General features: G+C 45.5%; 1 protein-coding gene across 1 annotated transcript in view; it reads left to right on the forward strand.

Moving 5' to 3' along the window:
* Positions 1-19,373, forward strand: part of FRMPD3 (FERM and PDZ domain containing 3) — a 59,977-nt gene extending 40,604 nt beyond the window's left edge. The window contains exons 9-10 of the mRNA XM_045298574.1: positions 12,853-13,674; positions 15,247-19,373. Of these exons, the coding sequence (XP_045154509.1) occupies positions 12,853-13,674; positions 15,247-18,488 (4,064 nt within the window). The 3' untranslated portion in view covers positions 18,489-19,373. The remainder of the gene's footprint in view (positions 1-12,852; positions 13,675-15,246) is intronic.
* The last annotated feature ends 12 nt before the right edge of the window (positions 19,374-19,385 follow it).

The following is a 19,385-nucleotide window of genomic DNA, read 5'->3' on the forward strand; positions in this document are numbered from 1 at the left end:
GAGAAAATGTTTTGAGAATGATGTACAAATGGGCTTTACACAATTGATGTGTGTATGGATTGCGATAACAGTTGTATGAGCCCCTAATAAAATGCTAAAAAAAAGAAAACCGAAGCCCAAACTACTGCCATCAAGTCCATTCTAATGACTCATAGTCGCCCTACATAAGGTTTCTGAAACTAAACTTTTGCAGAAGCAGATTGCCTCATCTTTCTCCCACAGAGCCACGGGTGGGTTTGATGGTCAATCTTATGCTTAGCAGCCCAACACCCAGCCCACAGCACCACCAGGACTCCATTTGGGATAGACCTGGAAATGAGAGGAGCTTCTTCCTTAAGTCTCAGCAGCCTGAGTGGCGAGTCTTTCATTACTCCCCCTTTCACTGATGCAGAGTTTGCCGATAATACCCGCTAAGGCTGGAATTGCATCCACTGAAGGTAATTGTACTGAATCTATACTTAGAGAGGAAGCACGGCCCAGGGAAAACAACAAGAGCTTGGGGTCTAAAATTAGAGCATCCCTGTTTTGCCATATCTTAGCTATGTGATCTTGGGCAAGGTCCCATACATTTGGAGTCTCAGTTTCTTCTTCTGTCAAATGAGAATAATAATAGTACCTGCCACGTGTGATATTTGAGGAGATTATGTGAGATGCACAACATGGTCCTTTCACAGTGCATAGCACATTTGGGCTCTTTTTATTAGTGTTGGGAGTTCATCATGTGTCCAGCTGTGTGCTTTTTAAATCAACAGTTTTATTTAATGTCCAAACCGTAGAATGTGACCATTTAAAGTATGCAATTCACTGTTTGTTTAGCATCTTCACAAAATAGTACAGCCATCACCACAATCCAGATTTAGAACATTGTTGCCTCCTAAAATAAGCACTGTACTCATTAGCAGTCACTCCCTATTTTCCTCGTAATCACGCCTCAACCCTAATTAGCCACTAATCTACTTTATATCTCTATAACATTTCCTAATTCTGGACATCGTATAAACGGGACCACACACTATATGGTTATTTGTGGCTTTTTTCACATAATATTTTTAAGAGTTATGCATGTTTTAGCACAGGGGTCCTCAAACTTTTTAAACAGGGGGCCAGTTCACTGTTCCTAAGACCCGTTGGAGGGCCGGACTATAGTTTAAAAAAAAACTATGAACAAATTCCTATGCACAGTGCATAGGAATCTATACTTCCTCTCTAAGTATAGATTCAGTACAATTACCTTGTTCTGATTTTTATTATTTTCTGCTTTCTTTTGGAATAAGGTTTTTCTGTGTTTCATTTTGTTGTTAGGGGTCTCTTTTTTAAACAGTTTTATTGGCATGTAATTCACATATCATGCATTTCAATAGTTCAGTCATATTCAAAAGAGTTGTGTAATCATCACCACAATCAATTTTAAGACATTCCCTCTTCCTTGTACTCATTGCTATTAACTCCCCACTTCCTGTTACATTGCAATGCCATGCCCCTAGGAAACTATTCATTCAGTTGCTGTCTCTATAGATTTAACTATCCTGAATTTCATAAACAGAAAATCATACAAACTCCAAACAAACAAAACAAAAATGCAACAACAATGATAGAATAAAACAGAGAAAACCTCAATTGAAAAGAAAGCAGCAAATATTAAAAAACGGGACAAGTATACATTGGATCAAAAAGACGATCAAATGGCAAATGGCAAAGTGTAACAGCCATTTTAGACAACAATCCCTGGAGAAGGGCGTCAGGCTTGGTGGAGGGACAGCAAAAAAGAGGAAGGCCCTTGACAAGATGGATGGACACAGTGGCTACAACACTGGGCTCAAACATCAGAACAATCGTGAGGGTGATGTAGGACTGAGCAAAGTGTCATTCTGTTGATATAGGGTTGCTTTGAGTTGGAACCAGCTTGATGGCACCTAACAACAACAACACAACTACAGTGGTCCACCCCACAATGTACTGTCTGATAAGACCCCTGATCCATAGTCAGGGGATTTACCAGAGGTTTAATGCCCTGGAGGATCCTGAAAATGGGTTCTGGGCTTTCCCTGTCATCCATAGCTTTCTGAAAACTAACTAGGTGTTCAGAATTTAAGCTCTATTATTCTTCCCTCCTCTGGATTTGGATTTTTTTATTTACAATCTTGGGATCACATAGGCTGGTGTGCTTCTACCATGTGGATTTAGCTGACACCTCACTTAGATGGCTGCTTGTTTTAAGACAAGCCTTTAAGACCCCAGGCATTACTCTTTCTGATAGCCAGGCGCTATCTGCTTTCTTTATCACACTTTGCTATAGCACATTGTTGGGATCTTATTTGTATGATTTTCTTTTTTTCCCTATTAATTGTATTCATTCACAGAAACTTTAAGTATTAGGTTTGAAGTGACACTTTCTTTTTATATTGGTAATGCTATGTATTTTTCTTGCCTGTTAATGTTGATGAAACATCTTTGCTACATTCAGTTTTCTATATTATTAAACTCATTTTTGTTTTGTTTTTTAAAAGATCATGTTATTGGGGGCCCTTATAGCTCTTATAACAATATACATAAATTATATCAAGCAAATTTGTACATATGTTGTATGATTTTCTTTACATGAAATTCAGTTTAGGTAAATTTATAGAGACCATAACAAGATTAATACTTTCTTAGGAAAAGAGAGGGAAGAACTAGAAGGCAAAAGACATTTATAGAGGTATAAACATATAACTATATTGATACAGGTGTATGTACATATATTTATAGGTTAAGTATAAGGTAGCAGATGAACATTGGGCCTCTACTCAAGTCCTCTCTCAACACAAGAACACTTTGTTCTAAAAACCTGGCATTCTGTGATGCTCACCATTCCGATTTGATCGCTGAAGACAAAATGGGTGTATAAGGTAATGTGCTGCAGAAAGCTGATGGTGGCCAACTATTACAAGATATAATGTCTGGCGTCTTAAAGGCTTGAAGAAAAACAAGTAACCATCTAGCAGGGAAGCAACAAAGCCCACATGGAAGAAGCACACCAACCCGTGTGATCACAGAAGGATCACAAGGAAGGGGCGAGCCAGTCAGGGTACAGTATAGCACCATTCCTCCAGTTCTTTAATGCTTCCTCCTAACCACCACCATCCCCACACATACACACACACACTATCATGACCCCAGTTCTATCTTACAAATCTGGCTAGACCAGAACATGTATACTGGTACAAACAAGAGCTCTCGACACACAGAATCCAGGACAGATAAACCCCTCAGGACCAATAATGAGAGTAGCTATACCATGAGGGTAGAGGGAAGGTGGGTTGAGAAGGGGGAACCAAGCACAATGATCTCTGTACAACACTCGCCACCCAGTGGAATGGACAACAGAAACGTGGGTAAAGGGAGAGAGCGGATGGTGTAAAATATGAAAATAAAAATAATTTATAAATTATCAAGGGTTCATGTGGGTGGAAAGGTGGGGAACGGTGGGGAAAAAAGAGGACCTGGTGCCAAAGGCTCAAGTACAATGTAAATATTTTGGAAATGATGATGGCAACATATGTACAAATGTGCTTGACACAATTGATGCATAGATTGCTATAAGAGCTGTAAGAACCCCCAATAAAATGATTTATTAAAGCAAATGTGGTGAAGAAAGCTGATGGTGCCTGGCTATCAAAAGATATAGCATCTGGGGTCCCAAAAGCTGGAAGATAAACAAGCAGCCATCTAACTCAGAAACAACAAAGCCCACATGGAAGAACAGATCAGCCTATGTGATCACGAAGTGTCGAAGGGATCACTGAAGACAAATGGGTGCATAAGCAAATGTGGCGAAGAAAGCTGATGGTGCCTAGCTATCAAAAAGTATAGTGTCCGGGGTCTTAAAGGCTTGAAGGCAATCAAACGGCCATCAAGCTCAGAAGCAACAAAGCCCACATGGAAGAAGCACACCAGCCTATGCAATCACGAGGGGTAGAAGGGATCAGGTATAAGGCATCATTAGAACAAAAAATCTTACCATAGTGAATGATGGGGGGAGTGTGGAGTGGAGACCCAAAGCCCATTAGTAGGCCACTGGAGATCCCCTTGCAGAGGGGTCTCGGGAAGGAGACAAACCAGTCAGGGTGTAATGTAACAATGATGAAAAATACAACTTTCCTCTAGTACCTAAATGTTTCCTCCTCACTCCCACTATCATGACACAAATTCTACCTTGCAAGTCTGACTAGACCAGAGGATGTACACTGGTACAGATAGCAACTGGAAATACAGGGAATCCAGGGCAGATGATCCCTACAGGACCAGTGGTGTGAGTGGTGATACTGGGAGGGTAGAGGGAGAGTGGGTAGGAAAGAGGGAACCGATTACAAGGAACTATATGTGACCTCCTCCCTGGGGGATGGACAACAGAAAAGTGGGTAAAGGGAGACGTTGGACAGGGCAAGATATGACAAAATAATAATTTATAAATTATCAAGGGCTCATGAGGGAGGGGTGAGCGGGGAGGGAGGGGAAAAATGAAGACCTAATGCCCCCGGGGGCTTAAGTGGAGAGGAAATGTTTTGAGAATTATGAGGGTAATGAATGTACAAATGTGCTTTACACAATTGATATATGTATGGATTGTGATAAGAGTTGTATGAGCCCCTAATAAAATGATTAGAAAAAAATAAATAAAATAAAATAAATGTTTAAATAAAAGCAGAAAAAGAAAAATTGTTACCAATGAGTTATCATTTGTGACATTACAAAGATAAAACATTAAGAAACTTTGAAATAATGACATATTAAATATCTTGGACCTAAATAAAAAAAGATTACCTTCTTAGAGTTATGACGGGAAATTGGGGGAAGTCAGGAGCTAATAATAATGGATATGATGGTAAAGCAATATTCTAAAATTGATTTGGGTGATGAATGCACAACTCTCTAATATTTTTAAACCATTGAATAGGAAGGTATGCAAATTGTATATCAATAAAACTGTTTAATTTTTTTTAATCTAAGAAATTGCCTAAGTCAAATGGTAAAGAATTTTTTTGAGAAACAGCCAAACTGTTTTCCAAAGTGTTGGCATCATTTTATGTTCTCGCCAGCCAAGGACAAGGCTTCAATTTCTCTATAACTTCATTAACATTTGTTATTGTCTATCTCTTTTTTATTATTTATTTATATGTTTTAAAATTATATCCATCATATTGGTTGTGAACTGGTATTTCCTCATATTGATTTACAGTTTCCCAAAGGCAAATGTTACTAAGCACCTTTTCTTGTGCTTATTGGCCATTTGTATCTCTGGTGAAATGTCTATTTAAATCCCTTCCCTATTTATGTATTGGGCTATTTGACCATAAATGCAAGCGTTTCTTTCTGGACTCTCTATTTCATTTCTCTCTAGGAAGGGGCTTTAAAATCAGTTTCTGAGAATTTTTTATTATCTTTTTTTTTATTATCTTTTAATTCCATGTTTCTATGAAACTTTTTGTGTGTGTGTGTGTTTTTTTTTTTCTATGAAACTTTGGAAGCCTCGTCATATGTCTATCCTTATGCCAACGTCACACTATATGGATTACCATTACTTCGTAGTAAGTTTTGAACTCAGGAAGTGTGCATCCCCTTACTTTGCTCTTCTTTTTATAGATTGTTTTGTTTATTCTGGAAATACTTCAGTATTTCCTCCCCTGCAATTGTATATGAATTTTAGAATCACCTTGTTAATTTCTACAAGGAAGTTAACTGGGATTCTACTAGGGTCTGTCAGTGTGGAAGGTATTGACTTCTCACCCATGAATATAGAATGTCTTTTTATTTTGTTAAATCCTCTTTAATTTCTTTTACACATGTTTTGTCGTTGTCAGTGTACAAATCTTACAATTCTTTTACAAAATGTATAGCTATGTGTTTAATTCTTTTGATGTTACTGAAAATAAAATTGTTTTCCTAATTTTATTTTACAGTGTTTATTGCTAATATAAAAGTGCAGCTGATTTCTGTACACTGATCCAGTATCCTTGTAGCCTTGTTGAACATGTTTATGAGTTCTATTAATTTTTAGTAGATGTCTAGGGGTTTTCGATATGCAAGATCATGCCATCTGCAAATAGAGAGAATTTCCCTGTTCCTTTTTTGATCTAGGTACATTTCAGTTCTTTATTCTGCTTGAGTGCCCTATAATAGAGTATCCAGTCCAATATTGCAGAGGGGTGATGAGAGTATACCTCCTTTGCTCGCTTTAAGGGAAAGCTTCCAGTCTTTCACAAGGTATGAAGGTAGTTCTGCAGATTTTGCATACCCTCTTTACCCAGTCGAGAGAGTTTCCTATTCATTTGTTGACATTGGTGTCATAAAAGGATATTGGATGTTGTCAGATACATTTTTGGCTTTTCTTGAGAGGCCATGTGGTTTTGTCTTTTATTCTTCAGCATGATATATCACATTAACTGATTTTGAATTTTGGGGATAAGTCATAGTTGTATGAGGGGGCCTCAAAAATTCCTGGAAAAATTCTGTTATCTTTTTAATCCCATATTCCACCAACTTTTTAAATCCCACATATAATTACTTTTATAGGTTGCTAGATTGAAATTTTGAGTAGTTTGAGGAATTTTGTCTCTTCAGCTTTCTAATCTGTTGGCATAAACTAATTCATAATATATCCTTGTGATAGTTTATATATCTGTAGGGTCAGTTGTAGGAGCCTTTGTGGTGTAGGGGGTTACATGCAGGATTACTAAACTCCAGGTTAGCAGTTTGAAACCACCAGCCTCTCTGAGGGAGAAAGACAAGGCTCTCAATTTCTCTAAAGAGTTAGAGTCTCATAAACTCACAAGGGCAGTTCTACCCTGTCCTACAGGGTTGCTGTGAGTTAGAATTGACTTGATGGCAATGCGTTGAGAGGTCAGTTGTGATGTCCCTTCTTTAACTCCAAATTTTTGTAACATGAGTCCTCTCTTTTTTACGTAATCAGTCTAGCTAAAGATTTTGTCAGTGTTGCTGATTTCAAAGAAGCAACTTTTAGTTCAATTGATTTTGTTTAAGCTTAATTGACACTTCACCCACATGTCCTATAATTCTTTAATTCAATCATATCGAGAAGAGTTGTATAACCACCATCACCACAATCAATTCTAGAGCATGTTCTTCTTCCTTGTACTCATTGTTATTCATGTAATTATTTTTTTAATTGTGGCAAAAATGTACACAACAAAATATTTTCCAAATCAACAACTCTGCATGTAAAATTCAGTGCCATTGATTATATTCTTCATGTTGTACAACCATTACTGATATCCTTTTCCAAATTGTTCCCCCAACATTAATATAAACTCAATGCCTCCTAAGCAAAAACTCTTCCTCCTTCACCCATGGTAAATATTGCACGTTTGGCTTCTTTATTCTTTTTATTTTATATTAGTTTTCTTAATAATATATTCACATATCATACATTTCCATAGTTAAATCACTTTTTAAAACAATTGTATGTACATCATCACAATCAGCTCTAATGCTGACCCCCGTATTCATTGTTTGCTCCCCAAATCCCCACACCTTCCCCATTCACCCCGCCACCCCACATCCCTGAGAAACCATTGTATGAGTTTTGTCTCTATGCATCCACTCCTTCTGTGCTTCACAAACTGGGAAGTCCAATAGAAACAATCCAAAAAATGCAAGACGAAAATAATAATAATATGAAGACAAAAGTAGCCTAAAGAGTAAGAAAGAAAAGACCACCATCGATATTCTAAAAGCCAGAGAAGAAATTTCTGTCATCATGCAAGTGAGAAATATTTGAGCCTAGAATAAATTCAGGTTGGGTCAAGAGGGAGGTCAACTGGCCAAGTATCTTATTACACCATAGATTTTATGTTCAATGATCTCTTCGTGAAGGTGAGTGTGGAGCAGGGCCAGGTTATAAGAACTAACTGTTCGTGGATGGGGCTAGAATTAAGTGGAGCCCAGAACCCATCTGCTTGTCCCCAGGTTACGAATGACTCTGGATTACTTAGGTGGTCATATTGTTACAAAAGCATAAACCGTCAACAACAATAACAACAAAACAAAATCAAAAGACAGGAAAACAAACACCCAAAGAAACAAAAACAAAATGAATGCATTACAGCATTACAATCATTTCCTTGGGGTACAAGGGGATTGCACTGATAATATCAATAATTTATCTAATGCCATAGAATTGTAAATACTGTTGTTATGAGGAGTCTAGGCGAATATAGTCCAACTGTGAGCTGCAAACCATGAGTTGTTAACAGCTTTGCACAGATTGATTTTCTAATCAATTGAGCTCTGTCTACACTGAGCATGGTGCTAGGGGACATTTTTCCTGTATAATTTCTTACAAGGGCTGAGCCTTGCTTATCAGATTAAAACCTGTCATATTAATGCCAAGGGGACATTGAGATACTAAATGTATGGTGGTTCTGGGTTCTCTTTCATTTGACATCCACTAAGCCAGGGACCCCACCCAAGGTGCAATGACCATCATTTCCACAGTCTTGGGGTGGTCATCTCTTGCTTCCTCTCCCATCAGAATATTTCAGTCCTAAATCCCAGAGTACAGGTAGTTTTGAGGTGGGGCCCATTTCATTCCGTTGGGTTTCCACATTGTGTCCTTCTGGTGGGCCCCAGTTTCCTTGCTTTTCTATTATTTTCTACCTTCTGTACTTTATTATTTCCTTCCTTCTTTTTGCCTTGGGTTTAGGGTCTTCTTGTACTAGAATCTTAGGGTAGAAGGTTAGTTTATTGATTTGAGATATTTCACCTTTGTTGATGTAGGTTTGTGCAGCTATAAATTTCCTTTTAAGCACTCCTTTAGCTGCATCTCATAAGTTTTGATATGTGTGTTTTTATTTTCATTCATCCCAAAGTATTTTCTTGGAATTTCTTCTTTGACCTATTGGTTATTTAAAGAAGTGCTGTTTAATCCCTTCATATTTGTGAATGTCTCAACTTCATGATTATTACTGATTTCTAATTTAATTTGATTGTGATCAGAAAACATCATTTGTGCTTCTTTTTCTGATCTTTCAAAGTATAGACTCAAGCTATTGATTTGACATCGTTCTTCTTTGGCACTATATGCATTTACAGCTCTAAACCCCCCTCTGAGCACTGCCTTTATTGCTTCCATTAGCTTTAGTATGTTGTCTTTTCATTTTCAGTCATCTATAAATATTTTTAAATTTCCTTTGCCATTTCTTCTTTATCTTCTTTTATGGTGTGTTGGTTGGTTTTCATATATGTGTAAAATATGTGTGCTTGAAAATAATCAATATTTTGCTGCTGTTTGGTAGTGTCATTAACATTTCTGCTAGGTCTAGTCGGTTTATAGTGTTATTCAAATGTTCTCTTTCCTTGTTGAGCCTAAGTGTTCTACCCATTATTGAATGTGGGGTACTGAAATATCTCAGTATTGTTGGTGAATTACCTATTTCTTTCTTCAATATGGTCCTTTTTTGGTTCATGCATTTCAGTCCTCTATTGTTAGGTGTCACTACTGTGTTTTTATGTCCCCTCCAATCTTTAGTGAAAGGCAACACTCACTGTGTTGCTGAATTGGATTTTGAAAGGTCTTTTGAACTTTTGTTTCCAACATATTAACTACCATGTTAAACTATACACACTCCAAGCTCACTGTCATCAAGTCTATTCTGAGGCATGTTGACCCTATAGGACACGGTAAAACTGCCTCTCTGGGTTTCCGAGACTGTAACTCTTTTGGGGAATAGAAAGCCTCATCTTTCTCCATCAGAGCGGCTGGTGGTTTCTAACTGCTGACCTTGCAGTTGGCAACTTAATGCATAACCTGCTGCACCACCCAGGATGTTAAACTATAGGTAATGTTTAAAAACATGGGTTTTGAAACCACTCAGTCCTAGACTCTTCTACTTAGGGCCTATGTGACCTTGGGTAACTCACGTAGCCATCTGGATCAGTTTCTTCCTACCTATGTAAAGTGGGATAATGATAATGGATTAAATAAGATTCTATGCAATGATCTTAGCCTAAATTAATGTCCACTTACCATCTGTCTGGCCTATCTGCTAATAGCAACGTAAGTTGGCATTGTCTGAGTGTTCTCATAGATACTACGATAAAACTTCCAAAAGTTCATGGCAAAATGGAATTAAAAGATATAAATGTTACTATTTCTCAGCTTAAGCTCCAAAAAGTTGATACCAGCCCATTAGTTCATTGCTAAAGAATTAAAGGGAATTTAGCCATGTCAGTGCAGATTTTTTTATATTATTAACAGGAAAAAAATGGATACTCTTTATTTTTTTTACTATTAAGAAACACAAAGAAGTCAGAACGAGCCAGATCTGGACAGTAAGGTAGATACTTAATGTTTCCCCATAGAAACTCTCACAAAATTGCCCCTGTTTGATGAGAAGAATGACAAAGAACATTGTCATAATGCAGATGGACTCTTGCTAAAGCATTGGCTAACTTTCTCAAAGCATTCTCGTAATAAGCAGGTATTATCATTCTTTGGCCCTGGAGAACGTGCGCAAGCAAACTGCCATGAGCATCCCTCAAAAAACTATTGCTGTGACCTTTGCTTTTCATTAGCCTGCTTTTGCTTTACTGGACCACTTCCACCTCTTGGTAGTCATTGTTTTCCTCGTGTTTTGTTTTCAGTATCATACTAGTAAATCCGTGTTTCATCTCCTGTTATAATTCCTCCAAGAAATATGTCAGGGTCTTAATACCACTTGTTTAACATTTCAGTTGACAGCTCTGCTCTTTTCTGGAGCTGATCTGAGCACAAGTTTTGACACCTAGTAAGCAGTTTGCTCAACTTTAATTTTTCAGTCGGAATTGTACAAGCAATACCAGTTGAGATGTCTATGATGTTGATTATTTTTTTCTGTTGTTAATAGTTGGTCTTCTTTAATTAGAACATGGAGAAGATTAATTTTTTTCTTGCAAATTTATGTGGATGGTCTGCCACTGTGGGCTTTATCTTCAACATTGTCATGTCCCTTCTTAAAATGATTTATCTAAAATAATTTTTTAAATGACTTACCTATTTGCAAACTGATGATTTCCTTGGGACATTGCCCCCCCCCCATAAACTTCACAAAGCATCAATGATTTCACCATTCTTTTACCTAAGATCACCATAAATTTGATATTTGTTCTTCCTTCAATTTTAGCAGAATTCACATTGCTCTCATAGGGGTTCTTTTCAAACAAATGTTTTATCCTTCTTAGTTGCTCAAACTACATCCTGTTCAGACATGTCATAACCAGTTATTACACATTTATTTTGGTACCAAAAAAACCCCTTTATGTCCATGCACAGTTTTTTTTAAATAAATGTATTTTCTATGAACTTTTTGAAGACCTTGTATATAGGGAAGGTGTGTTAGTCCGGGTAGACTAGAGAAACAAATTCATAGACACATGTGTATAAGAAAGAACTTTATATTCAAGAGCAATTGAATATTGTGAAACGATCCCAGCCCAGTCCAGATCCTGTCCATAAATCTGATATTAACCCCTATGTCCAATACTAATCCATAAAGTCCTCTTCAGACTCATGAAACACATGCAATGATGCTGAATGCAGGAAGAGTACAGGCCAGTGGGTGGGAAGTCTTGTCAGTAGAGCATCTCCAAGGGCGTGAGCTGAGAGAGAAAATGTCTCCCACCTCCAAGGAGGAAAATACAGAAAATCCCAGAATCCTTAGGGGAAAGCCAGGCCCACACAGAGGCCTCATTGGCTATAACCCAATTGACAGACTAGACTCCACTCCTGCACTCTGAATCCTCTCAAGTCCCAAACTGACACCAGATTAGGTAACTACCACAGAAGGGTTCCCAAAGCAGAGTGTAAGAGAGAAGACCTTAAGAGATAAAGGCTTTGATATAGATCATTCTCAGAACATGGTACCACATGTATGCAAAGGAGACAGAGCTGGCCTTGCATGAATGCAGAGAAGCTCATCCCTTTATTAATACGATTTGAAGAATTACAAGACTGCTTTTCACACGAGCCCTCTCCCCCCCTCCATGCACATCATGGCATCACCCCCATACACTTTACACACTCAGATGCCTTGAATTCTATTTATTGAATTACCATTGAATTAATAATATCAGCTCATGGTGACCTCGTGCATGTCAGAGTAGAGGTGCACTCACACCAGAGGGTGTCCAGTCACTATGATCTTTCATAGATATATTGTCAGGCCTTTCTTTCTAGGCCCTTTTGGGTAGGCTCTAACTGCCAACCTTTTGGCTAGGAAGAACTCTGGAATTCTGCAAAATCCACAGCCGTCAAGTCAATGGTGACTGATAGCAACCCAATATAGGGTTCCCGAAGCGGTAAATCTTTACAGGAGCAGGATAGCCTCGTTTTTCTCCCTCAGAATGGCTGGTAGGTTTGACTCGCTGACCCTGAGGTTAGCAGTCCAATGCTTACCCAACAGCACCACCAGGGCTCCTTGTAATGCTGCTAGTAGAGCATTATTCTTTTCAGGCCTATCATCCTACAGTTCTCTTTGAAACGCACTCCTGGATATAGAAAGATTCAAAAGGATGAGGGTGGAAGGCAGGGCCAGTTCCAAAGGGAACATCATAAACCAAACCTCGCCACTTTGATATGCATACAGCTGACACTCAGACCAGACATCCCCACACGAGAGTCCAGTTGGGTCCAGATTCCAAGGTGCCCCTCCAACCCCACTTTGCTCCCTGCCTCTTCTCATGCAGGATCCGGGCAAAGCCTGTACTTGGTATCTGCCACCCAATTGTGTTGCAAAGACATGGGTCAGAGATGCCAAGGGAGCTCAGCTACAGTCCTGAGCACCAGGGCTCATGTATTGATTCTCTTTCTGGGTTTAGATTACATGCACAGCGCCCACCGCCCTGTCACTGGGGGCCACCTGGGGAAAAAGGAGAGTAGTTATGTGGGCAGCGTGGGCACCAGCCCCAGGAAGTCGAGCCACTGCACGCCCCCGCCTGCCGACTCTGAGCTTGTCAGCTTCTGCTACCTCCACATGCGAGACCAAAGAAAGGAGCAGGAAAGCCGGACGGATGTCAATGAGAACCTAATCTTCTTTGAGGAGACCAGGCCGCGGACCAAGTCGGACCCCACATCCAAAACCTCTGGCCAAGGCTATGATGTGGTCCCTGATGACTTTGATGCAGCCAGCCTAGACCATGAGCCTTGTGCTAGCAGGGCCCGCTCCTATACCTTGGACAATTCCCTTGGGGCTGAAGCCCTAAATTTCTACTGTGACTCTTGCAAAACCAAACTTAAGGAGCAGCTGGGCCCTCGCAAAGGCGGAAGGCCTGGCTCTTCCCGTGACAATATGGTAGACTTGATGTCCCTCCCACCCCCAGGGAGTGAGGAAGAGGAGGAGGAGGAAGATGAGAGCACTTCTCTGTTGCCTGCCATTGCCGCCCCACCCCCTGGTTTCCGAGACAACAGTTCGGATGAGGATGACCCCAAGCGCCGGGCTGTCCAGAACCAGGAACCAGGACGCCACCTGCGTGGGCTCCTGTACGATGATATCCCAGTGACGCTGATTGACAGTGTGCAGACCCGGACAGTCCGAGATCATGCCCAGGAGCTAGATGATGCCTTGGTGTCCACTCTGCAGGCTCTGGAAGCCCTGGCTGCTTCAGAAGATGGACCCCACCCCCCACCCCCGCAGACGGCAGGTAATGGCCCATCCCTCTGCTCCCTTGCCTCCCCTCCTTTCTCATGGCCAGGCAGGGCCAGCAAGTGGCATTGTTTCTTCCCAAGCAGACCTCCAAGTCACCCGTGTATGTCAGGGCAGTGGGTGGGCAGGCCGTAGTTGAGCTAGGGTCAGGGCAGTGGAGTAGCACTGCTATAGTAGCTGCTCAGCTGTAGCTAGAGCTCTGGTTCTCACCATTCCATCTCTTTGCAAGTGCCTTATAGATGGACCCCAGGGATTGGGGCCATGACAGGTACGAGGCCAGGCCAGGATGGGGGATCAGAGAAAAGCTGTGAGAGCTAGAGAAGATGAGCAAGGATCATCCAGTATGCATGTGATTGGAAGAAATCCCAACCAACCAACCATCTCACCACCTAGCGGCCTAGGTGATCAGAGGAGTCACGAGTCCTCACCACTCAGGGCTTGGGGCTCAGGGCTTTATCCTGACTAAGAACATGGACTCTGGGTCAGACGCATCCAAGCCCTGGCTTCTTGACTCACGTGCAGTATCCCCTTCAACACGATACATGCCCCCTTTGCATCTCAGTTGTGTTGTCTTAAATGGGCTTGGTAAATAATAGTCATACCACATAGGGGGAGGGGGCTTCTGTCATGATTAAATCAGATCACTGGTTAGCTGCAGGGATCATGATCCATGACTATTTCACAGGCGACCCATGCACCATGTGTGCTTTTCCTCGTTATAGACATATATGTCCATCTGTTGGACCCACACCCGCATCACACCTGCAACTGTAGTCACGCACATAGACTTCCACACATGTACACTTTAAAGTGAAAAATAAGAGGTCCCTGCACGGCCACCAAAAAGGCATATGGAGGAAGAAGGACTGTGAGAAAGACAAAGAAGGGGCAGAAAGAGAGGGAAAGAGATTGGAGTCCAGGGGTGCCAAGCTAACCAGCGTACCAATTCCGGCCTTTCCTTTGTGTGAGGGTCCTGCTGCCCCATCGGGCACCTGGGCCTCATCCTTGGCATTGGGCATTGCCCCCACATGCTTAGTCCAAGGTCGGATACTTCTCTTTGCTCCAAATTGGAGCACCAAGAACTAGCTGCTCGCAGATTTGAGGCCAAGGTGGCAGCCAGAAAGAGGACAAGCTCAATGCAATGGTTCTCAGCTGCTAGCATGGCAGAAGGCAAGCCTAGCCGGATGAGGAGGGAGCAAGAGAAGGGCCTCCCTTTTGCCAACCCTCTTTAGGGCGATTGACAAAAAATTTCCTGGCTGTTGACTCTAAAAATAGTGTTGATTAGCATGTTATCTGGCGTGCGATTTGCATGTTAATTTGGGATCAAACTGCTCAGATAGTCCCTTTGCCTCTTTTGTTTTCTCTTGCAATTGTAAGTCCTACACAATCCCGCCTCATGGCTTGCCCCTCCACTCCTCCACCCTCAGCCCTGCGAGCCCCTCCTAGGCCATATTGGTTTTTGCACCACCCCCCACCAGCTTGAAACCTCGCTGACTGGCTCACTACCTATCTGTTTTGAAAGAATTTGAGCTCTGTCCGTGTAATCAAGCCCTCTCCCCTTTTCCTCCAGGTCTGATCGTGCTGGCCACAATCACCCCAGAATCGTCACTGGACTCGGGCCACGAAACCAACTCCTCAGAGCTCACAGACATGTCAGAGATGATGTCAGCCATGAAGCAGCACCAGAATGCCACCTACTTCCTGGCCCAGCATCTCAACAAGGACAGTCTCCTGTCCCGCAAGGACCTGCCCTTCCGGATCCAGAGCTGTGCGGCCCAGGCTGTCCTCACAGCCCCTTATTCTCTTGGGCGCCCGGATCCCAACGCACCCTTCCCACCATCTGCCACAAGCCAGAGTCCGGGGCCTCCTGGTGCTCGGCGGAAGCTACCCCAGTCAGAGGCCCAGCCACAGGGCGAGCGAACGTATGCCCTGGCCGTGCACCCAGCACTCTCCCCCCGGCGAAGTGAGCAGCAGAATCTGAGCCTGCTGCCTCCAGTTCCAGAGGACAAAGGGCCCGGTCATATCAGGGCCGGCTTAGAGATGTCACTGAGGGCAGCCACCCCGTCCCTCAGTGAAGAGCAGGTCTCTGAGCTGAGGGAGAACCTTCCCAAGGAGGTCAGGCTAAGCCCCAATCTTATCTTGGACACCAAGGGCAGTGTGACCCCAGCCATCATCTCTGCCGCCCTACAACAGGTGGTTCACAGTAAAAGTCTTGCCACCCCCAGCGGAGCCTTGGGGAACACCCCCAGCCGGGGGGAGAAGAGGCTGGAGGCTGGTGTGGGGAGGCCAGAGGTCAACATGGCAAGCAGCAGTGCCAGTAAGAATCTGAAGTTCAAGATCAGCCCTGGTGATGCAGAGAGTGCGCTCAGTTCCCAACAGCAGAGCGGCTCTTCCAGCCCCAGAGCAATTGTAGGCAGCCGGGCCGAAAGCCTGCAGCTCACCCCACAAGACGACAGGCTGCCAGCTCCAAGTTTCCCTCCCAAGAGCTATCTGTCCAGAGCCAGTCGAGAACCAGTGGGCAAGCAAGCTTCGGGGGAGGGGGCAGGCAAAACTGGGCCTGAGGGTAGTAAGCCAGCCTTGCCCAAGCAAGGCATGGTCTCAAGCCAGGGGGACAAGGGGCAGCTGGAGAATACACTCAAAAGCAGCAAAGTGGAGGAGACCACCTTGATCCCTCGAGCTGGCTACCCCATGGTGCTGCAGAGCCCCAGCGCCCAGCCCCGAGGCCAGAGCCCCAGAGGCTACAGCCCCAGCATCCAGCCACGAGGCCACAGCCCCAGCGTCCAGCCACGAGACCACAGCCCCATTATCCAGCCACGAGGCCACAGCCCCATTGTCCAGTCACGAGGTCACAGCCCCAGTATCCAGCCACGAGGTCACAGCCCCAGTATCCAGCCACGAGGCCACAGCCCCAGCTGCCAGCCCCGAGGCCACAGCCCCAGCTGCCAGCCCCGAGGCCACAGCCCCAGCAGCCAGCCCCAAGGCCACAGCCCACTGAGGCCTCAGGATGACAGCCGACAGGTGAGCACCATGCCCTCGCGGAAACTTGAAAAAACACTAGATGGAGCCCCCTCTGCCTCTGAAGGCCCTGCCAAGCCCAAGTCCTCCCGGGGGCCTTTCCGGCTCCGAAATTTATTTTCTGCCACCTTCCCAACCCGCCAAAAGAAGGAGACAGACGAGCGGCAGGCCCAGCTGCTGAAAGTGAAGCAGTATGAGCTGGAGTTCCTGGAGGAACTTCTCAAGCCCCCCAGCCAGGGGGAGCTACCGGGCACCGAGTACCTGCAACCTCCGGCACCCGGCCGCTGCAGCTGCCAGCTGCGGAGCAGCCCTGTACAGCAGGGTCCTGGCATGTCTAGAGAGCAGAGGCGCAGTTGTGACTGCAAGCGTATCTGCCGTGGTGGCCGACCTCAGGCCACCCAAACCCCAGTGCCCAGCCTCCAGGGTAGGGAGAGGGAGAGGGTCCCCACCCCCCCTACTCAGAGGCAGCCAGAGGCTGGCCCAGGCTTGAGTCTCAGCAGCCCAACCAACATGGGGCGCATCCGCTCCACCAGCCTGGAGTCCCGAGAGTGCCGCTCAGACCCCGAGAGTGGCGTTTCCTGCCTGACCACGTGTGCCTCTGGGGGCGAGTGTCTGGGCGCGCCCAACTACAGGAAACTGATGCGCTGTGCCAGTATTAGTGAGCTGGACCAGGGCGACCGGGCCTCGCTGACCTCAGATGTTTACCCGAACCCACCCCTGGGCATGCTGCCCCGGGAGGTCAAGGAGGTAGAGGCAGGCCTCCCCCTAGCCTTGGGTCCCCAAAGCAAGCCACTGGAATCACCAACTCTGGGAGAACCCTCCTATGTCCAGGTGGCCCCTGCGACCAAAGGCCCCCGGCAGATGGCCGTGTTCTCCCTGCCAGAAGAGGTGTGCCGCAAGCCTGCTGAGCTGGACGAGGACAGCGAGAGCAAGTGCTGCTCCATCCGCTACTGCTTCTACTACCGCAAGTGCGACGCGGCCGACGATGCCAGCGATGGCAAGGATGAGCTCTCCTACTCCATCCCCATGAAGATCCTGCCCGGCATGAAGCTCGATGAGCAAATGGTGCCCGTGGTAAGCAGGACCCTGCAGGTGCTAGATGCAGCCACCTGCAGCAGCAGTAGTCCCGAGGGCACCCACACCCAGGAGATTGACCTGAGGGTATCCACCTTTGAAGGGAGCCTGGCCAAGATCAATGCCCTGCGGGCCCATGCCTATGGGCTGCCCGATGGCTTCCGGGCTGCCCGGCTAGACACCAATGAGCTGCTGACAGTCCTGAGGCAGTGTGTGGCCAGCCCTGAGGCCCGTGCCCCCAAGCCCTATGTCTCCCAGATCTCAGAGTACAAGCTTGAGCTGGCGCTCAAGTTCAAGGAGCTCCGGGCCTCCTGCCGCCGGGTCGCCAATGTGGACAAGAGCCCCACTCACATGCTAGCAGCCATCACAGGCAGCTTCCAGGTGCTGAGCAGCCTCATCGAGACCTTCGTACGGCTCGTGTTCATCGTGCGCTCTGAGGCCCAGCGCCAAGAGCTGCTAGCCAAGGTAGAAGAAGTAGTGAGGAACTACACCTTCCTGCTGCGTGCCGCAGAGGAGTCTACAGCCAGGAACCTTAACCAGCAGCAGCAGCCCCAGCAGCTGCAGCTGCAGCAGCAGGAGCCGCAGCCGCAGCAGAAGCAGCAACAACAGCAACAGGCAGCAGGAGTGGCATTAGGGTCTGCCACAGGGCACCCACCAGGCTCCCCAACCTCAGCGACTGTTATGAGCACATTCACCCGCTCCTTAAAAACCCTTATCAAATAGGGCATCTGCCCAGGCCCCTCCCCCAACCATGGCCCCAGGTTCTGAACTTCCTGGTCCTTGCATCTAGTGGTGATGTGTGTGTGTGTGTGTGTGTGTGTGTGTCCACTGGGCCTCTCAGGGTCCAAGAGCCCTTCAGTCACCAAGGAGTGCCAACTCCCTTGGCTGAGGTGAGCCCCGAGGGCTCCAAGCAGCTGCTGCCCTGGGTGCCCTAACCCCTTCCCCTGGCCTCTGGGTGTCACTGTGAGGGCAAAGGCGCCCTCGTCGCCATGCCCACCGGCAGCGCTGTTTTTCCTCTCTTCCCCGGGGGTGAGAGGTGACATCAGGCTCACTTCCTGCTCCACCCTAAGGACCAGGGGAGGCAGAGCCAGAAGCTGCCTGACCCGCCCGCCCCGAGGGCCTGGCGCTCCTCCTGACATCTGCTCTCCAGTGGAGCGCAGGGCCAGTAGCAGTAGGCCAGGACCACTGGGCAGAGGGGAGAGGGCGCGCCACCTAGATGTGCCCGCCCACCCTGGGCTCACCCTCATCTGGCAGGAGCCACTGCAGAGGGCCTGAGCCCAGGCCCGGGCCCGGGTGGCATGTCTGCTGAAAACAGCTGCACAGGGCTGTCCACAGCCGGCCTCACTGCCGGCAGCCTCGGTATCCCTCGGCCCCAGGTTCAGTAGCTCCACACCAGCCATCCCCAAAGTGCCCTGCCCCTCACTGAGGACGGACAGGGCAGCTCCGTCCGCTAGGGAGTAAGCAGCTGGGATCAGCCCAGTCAGTCTAGTTTAGGTAAAAACCGCCTGCCAGGGGAAGACCCACCGCAGGCCCTGGGGCCCGCACAGTCCAACCTTGGCAGCTCCTCTTAAAATCCCTCTACTAGACAGACTGTCCTTAGGAATTTGACTTAGCTATGGA

This window comes from Echinops telfairi, unplaced genomic scaffold (assembly GCF_000313985.2).
Source record: "Echinops telfairi isolate 266 unplaced genomic scaffold, ASM31398v2 ScPeMD7_7427;HRSCAF=8465, whole genome shotgun sequence".
NCBI classification, from domain to species: domain Eukaryota; kingdom Metazoa; phylum Chordata; class Mammalia; order Afrosoricida; family Tenrecidae; genus Echinops; species Echinops telfairi.